Genomic DNA, 5,597 nt, shown 5'->3' with positions numbered 1-5,597 from the left:
TCTATCTACTGAGATGAGGAACAGGGGACAGTGAAGCCCCAATAAATCCTATAGAATAGATCATCATTCCACTGCTAAGCACCAATCCTGCTGAGAGTTTTTCAGAGAGAACTCCAGGAGCAAATTAACATTGGTATATTGAATGCAGCTGAGAAGTCTCTCAGATCCAACAGTATGTATCTCTTTAGTTCCCAATTACTTATCTGCCCATATTTATAAGATCTCTGTTGCATTTTATCTCCCGTTCTTGTCAAGCATCTAGTTTCGGCATGATAGAATTCACAATGTTGGAGAATCAAATAAGTCATCTACTCTAGTCATCAAAGTTTTAGATATCATCCTTAGCACCCCAAAAATGTAAAACATGTAAAAGGCATTTGCAGAATGACATTGTTGTTTCCTTGCTCTTTATCTCAGCTCAATGTTTTAATAAATGGTTGCCAGAAACCGACCCTTGGGGTGACTAAACTAGTAAGAATGAGTTTAGTGAGCGTCAGAGTTCACAAAAATTCCTGAGTATATATGTAAGCGCTCCCAGAATTGTGAAAATGACTGAAAGATTAATTAAGGTAGGCAATTTTTTACTCCACTGTTTTATATATTTACAATTTTGAGAGCATATTGTGGGCTGTTACAAAACAGCCCACAGGTAGTTATGATGGGCACATTGCACATTGCCCAGGGTGGGATCCGACCGGTGTAACGGACCGGTTCTGTGATTTAGGTTTTCTTGTCACATTTCTTAAATGAACCACGGCAGTTGTTAAATCAGTAACCTGGTTGTTAAGTGAATCTGGCTTCTCCATTGACTGCTGGTCAGTAGATCGCAACATGACCTCAGGACACTGCAACCGTCATAAATACGTGTCAGTTGTCAAGCATCTGAACGTAAAATATATGTGACCATGGGGAATGTTGCAATGGTCATAAGTGTGAAAAATGGTCATCAGTCATTTTTTTCCCTTGTAACTTCAAATGGTCACTAAATGAACTGTTGCAATTCGAGGACTACCTGTATCTCCTGGATGCAAGATCCCTATTAATGTAACAATTCATTATTACGATGAAAGCTAGGAGCAGGAACTGCCTATTATTTGTCGTAATCGCGAAAAATCAAAGCCTCCCTCTGACTCCTACAAGGCGCCGATTCGGCATCTGCCGGACTCGCAGAGACAAAGGCTTTCAGAGCCGAGAGAGAGAGAGAGAGAGAGAGAGAGAGAGAGAACGAAAATAGGCGGAACTACACTTCTCGGGCAGAGGAGAGAAGGGAATCTGTGCGCCGACGCACTTTGTCCGGGTCCCGGCGCTGCCTTCGCCACCAAGGCACTTTCGGCACGAAAATGGCAGCGGTATCCGAAGAACAGCTGCCGCCGCGTCCGTTTACGGCTGTGGCTGCTGCTTCGGCTACCCCGACGACGGGGGGTTCGTCTCAGGGGCCGCTCGGCGGGGCCGGGGCCAACCCGCTGTCACGCAAGCTCCGCAAAGTGCTGGAGACGCGATTGGAGGCGGACAAAGTAAGTCGGGTTGATTTCGTTGCCTCCGTTTTTTCTCCCTTTCCTTCCAACTTTCTGAAAAATAAGGCCGGTTCTGTCCCGGCTAGAAGACGAGAGGACAGAAAACAGCCCCTAGCCGGCTATATTGAGCTTCCATCCTCCCCAGCGACTGTTCTGCTGCAGGGCAGGATGGGTGCTGTAACTGAATACCCCGGAAAGGGACTAACTAGTTGGCCAAGGATTCCCTGTGATTTAACCTGGATGAAGATAGGAAGGTAAGATTTTTCATCTCAAAAACCCACAATGGAGCTATGAGTTGAGTTACCTCTCCCACTCCTGTGTTATTTGACACCCTGAAATTGCTACCTAAATGCCCTGTTCCCATTTTCTGAAAGGATTAGATCTGAGAATTGAATCCCAGAGGGATTATTTAAAACTTGTGAATTTGTTCATGGCATAGCTGCAGTTTAAGTATACGGCATTGTGTGGTGGGAGAGTGAACTGTACAGGTAAGCAATCCGTTCTTAAAAGCATGTTCTGAAGATGGTTTATCAAGTGCTTTTCTCAGGACCAGTGTGAAATGTATTATGGAGTTAAATGCAATACGCAGGATTATTAGCCATATGATAATGTATGAGATGGTCCGATTACTATAGTAAAGTAAAACTGAGATTCTTGCTTGCTGAACCATGGGCAGTCTGGCCTATGGACTATACAGTCCCCAGATCGATGTTTGCCTTCCTTAGAGCACCTCTTCTGAGTTTACACTACAAAATTCGGTATTACAATGCTGAAATATGGATATGTGCTTTTTGAGTTGGGTGAGAAAGAATTAAAGAAGCTAAATCTGTATGTTATATCTCTAGAAGGTTTGGCATACTTTTAAAAAGTTTTAGAACATCCTACAAACTAGAAATATCTATCTTACTTCCTCACCTAACGGCCATATCAGCTGTAGCCTAAAGAATGATCCCAAAAAATTTCAACAAATGTGGTTATTTGGTCTAGCGGTTGAGGTAAACAGCTAGAAATTTGAAGACTATGCATTCTAGTTCTGCCTTAGCCATGAAAGCCAACTGGTTCCTTGAACCAGTCACTCTCTCTCAGCCCAAGCCACAGAGTTGTTATTGTGGGAAAATAGGAGGAAGAAGGAGTATTATATAGGTATTGACTTACAACAGTTCAGTTAGTGATTGTTTGAAATTACAACCACTAAAAAAAATGTATGACCATTTTCATACTAAATCATTGCAGAAACCCCCATGGTCACATGATCCAAATTCATCTACTTGGCAACTGACTCATATTTATGATGATTGCAGTGTCTCAGGATCATGTGATCCCGTTTTGTGACCTTCTGACAAGCAAAGTTAATGTGGAAGCCAGATTCACTTAACAACCATGTTACTAACTTAACAGCTGCAGTGATTCACTTAACTGTGACAAGAACGGTTGTAAAGTGGGGCAAAACTCACTTAGCAAATGTCTCACTTAGCAACAGAAATCTTGCCCTCAATTGTCATAACTTGTGACTTGCATCACATTGAACATCACAGAATCACTGCTACATATTGGTCTCCAAAAATAGTTGAATAATTCAGACAGATGAATTAAATCTATCCTCCACTCCTCTGTGATGTGTATATAGTATAACAAAAATGGACTGCCTGTTTTATGGGGTTGTTTTGATAAATCCAAGGCACAAATTCTTAACAGATCCTAAAGTTTTTATATGTAAATTCTGTGGTGCTGTATTAGATTAAAGTTTATGTTAATGGTTGTTATAAAATCTGTAGCACAGTGTTTTTTGAGTGATTATGGATTTAAGGCATGCTGTATGAATTGGGAGGGTTAACATAGACACTCATAGTTTATAATCACAGTTTATAACTGTGGCAACAGATTACAGTGAGAAAAGTTCCTTGGGATTACTGTAGGGCCAAAAGCATGCATTTAAGACACGAATATCCTCATAATATGTACAGTCATCTTATTACATGCGTTATAGAATAATTGATTTTTCCCCTTAATACTGACCAAAAAAATCCACCCTCAAGTTTAGCATCTGTCAATTAATGCAAAAATATGAAGAAGGAAGATCTTTATGTATTCTTAAATGTATACAGATACTTTATGAAAGAAACTCACCTCTCTAAAAACAGGCGGCATTATCAGCCTTGAATCTGCTTCATAAAAGATGTACAAAAAGATGTATTTTGTGAGGCATGGATCTTCTCAATTAGTATGCACAGTCACAAAAATATTTCCAATTGCTGGTCTATTTCATGCTCACAGACTTAGTGATGCTGCTATGCTACCAGAGTTAGATGTGAAGCATACACACAGTATTTATACCAACAGATAACTGATCTATTATTTAATCATAGCTCACATGTGTAAGTACAAACTGCATTGTGAAATCACAGATCTTGTGATGCATATGATTTCTTAGCAAGAGAGACCTGTATGGGAGAGCAGGTTTTAGGTTATGAAATTGTCTTTTGATATTTGTATCATAAGAGAATAACAGAGTTGGAAGAGATCTTGGACATCTTCCAGTACAACCCCTTGCTTAGGCAGGAAACTCTTTACCATTTCAGACAAATGGTTGTCCAATCTCTTCTTTAAAATTTCCTGTGTTGGAGCATTCACAACTTCTGGAGGAAAGTTGTTCCACTGATTAATTGTTCTGACTCTCAGGAAATTTCTCCTTAGTTCTTAGATTGCTTCTCTCCTTAATTAGTTTCCATCCATTGCTGCTTCTCCTGCCCTCAGGACAATTCTCTGTGCACTCTTTGTGTGCTTCTAAGTGCTTCTTTTGAAGGAGAAAGGAATGGATGCTATTGTCTGTCCCTTGAACTGCACTAAAGCTGTTCTCTACATCAAAGGTTCCCCAGAAGGCCTGCAGATGTTGCCTCAGTGCCTACTATAGATTTTCGCCATACCTGCTTTTTTTGTTTGTGGCTGGTTAAGAGCCATGTTTGAAGTGGTAAAAAATTGCTACCATGGCAAATATAATTCCCACAAGATGCTCTTAAGATGCGTTAAAAAGCCAAACTATATTAATACTGTACCCTATATATTATGCAGCATACACTACACTATAGTATACCGTATACTTTAGTCTATGCTTAGAAGCAATTGAACATGGCATAAAGTGTGTATTTTATATTTATATTAAATATTTTGCACATTTAACATGAACAAATATGGTGACTGAAAACCTAGAACTACGTATCTCTTAAGGGTACTTTTAATATCTGAATTATCAATATTATCTTTATTGCATATTTTTGTAGGAAATGTTAGAAGCGCTCAAGACTCTTTCAGACTTTTTTGTGGAAAACAGCTTGCGTACCAGAAGAAATCTGCGTGGAGATATTGAGCATCGTAGTTTAGCTATCAATGAAGAATTTGTCTACATTTTCAGACAAGTGAAAGAGGTATAGAAAAGTATCATGAAACTTACTAAAAAGAATCATTCTTAAGATAAGCTCCTCTGGTAGGTGCTGTGCTGCAGGTTGTTATATAAATCTACTGTTTTTCTTATACACAATTTAATATTTTCAATGTATATATTATTTGACAAATTTATTCATATGATCAAATAAAAAAGGCATAACTTGAAATTATGTTTGAGCAGGAACTCTTTTCTTGAATAGGACACACACCATTTTTTCTCTCATAATTGCTCCCACTTGTTTGGCAGGTTCCCAATTTTCTGGAGCAAGTTTCAAGGACTTTAGATGGCAAGGGAAACTTTTCAATTCTGCTAACAGAAGTAATCTTGAATTTATTGAGAGAAATAGTTGATTCACTGAAATTAATACTGAGTTGAATCCAAAATAATAACTGATCTTTTCATTTATTGATTTAAACAAATGTATTAATTGTATTTTTTCTAAAACCTAGTTTTTTTGGCATGAGGTTCTGTTGAAGAAGCTGTAGGCAGTTGGTGCAGAGACAAAGAAGGCATCCCTGCTATTCTGTCCCAAACGTGTGATCTTTTAATCTGTATTTAATGTTTGTTTTTATATTTATATTTTTTTTATATCTCTCTGTTTTATTATGTTGTAAGCCACCTAGAGTTGCCTCAACTTGCGA

At 38.7% G+C, this 5,597-nt stretch overlaps 1 protein-coding gene across 1 annotated transcript in view; it reads left to right on the top strand.

The window, feature by feature from the left end:
• Positions 1–1,260: 1,260 nt before the first annotated feature.
• COG6 (component of oligomeric golgi complex 6) overlaps positions 1,261–5,597 on the top strand; it is a 39,058-nt gene continuing 34,721 nt past the window's right edge. Inside the window, exons 1-2 of the mRNA XM_026668586.2 lie at positions 1,261–1,514; positions 4,793–4,936. Coding sequence (XP_026524371.1) covers positions 1,341–1,514; positions 4,793–4,936 — 318 coding nt within the window. The 5' untranslated portion in view covers positions 1,261–1,340. The remainder of the gene's footprint in view (positions 1,515–4,792; positions 4,937–5,597) is intronic.

This window comes from Notechis scutatus, chromosome 1 (assembly GCF_049901735.1).
Source record: "Notechis scutatus isolate UNSWTSFEM ecotype Mainland chromosome 1, rNotScu1.2, whole genome shotgun sequence".
Taxonomy (NCBI): domain Eukaryota; kingdom Metazoa; phylum Chordata; class Lepidosauria; order Squamata; family Elapidae; genus Notechis; species Notechis scutatus.
This window is presented reverse-complemented; position numbering and strand designations above follow the sequence as displayed.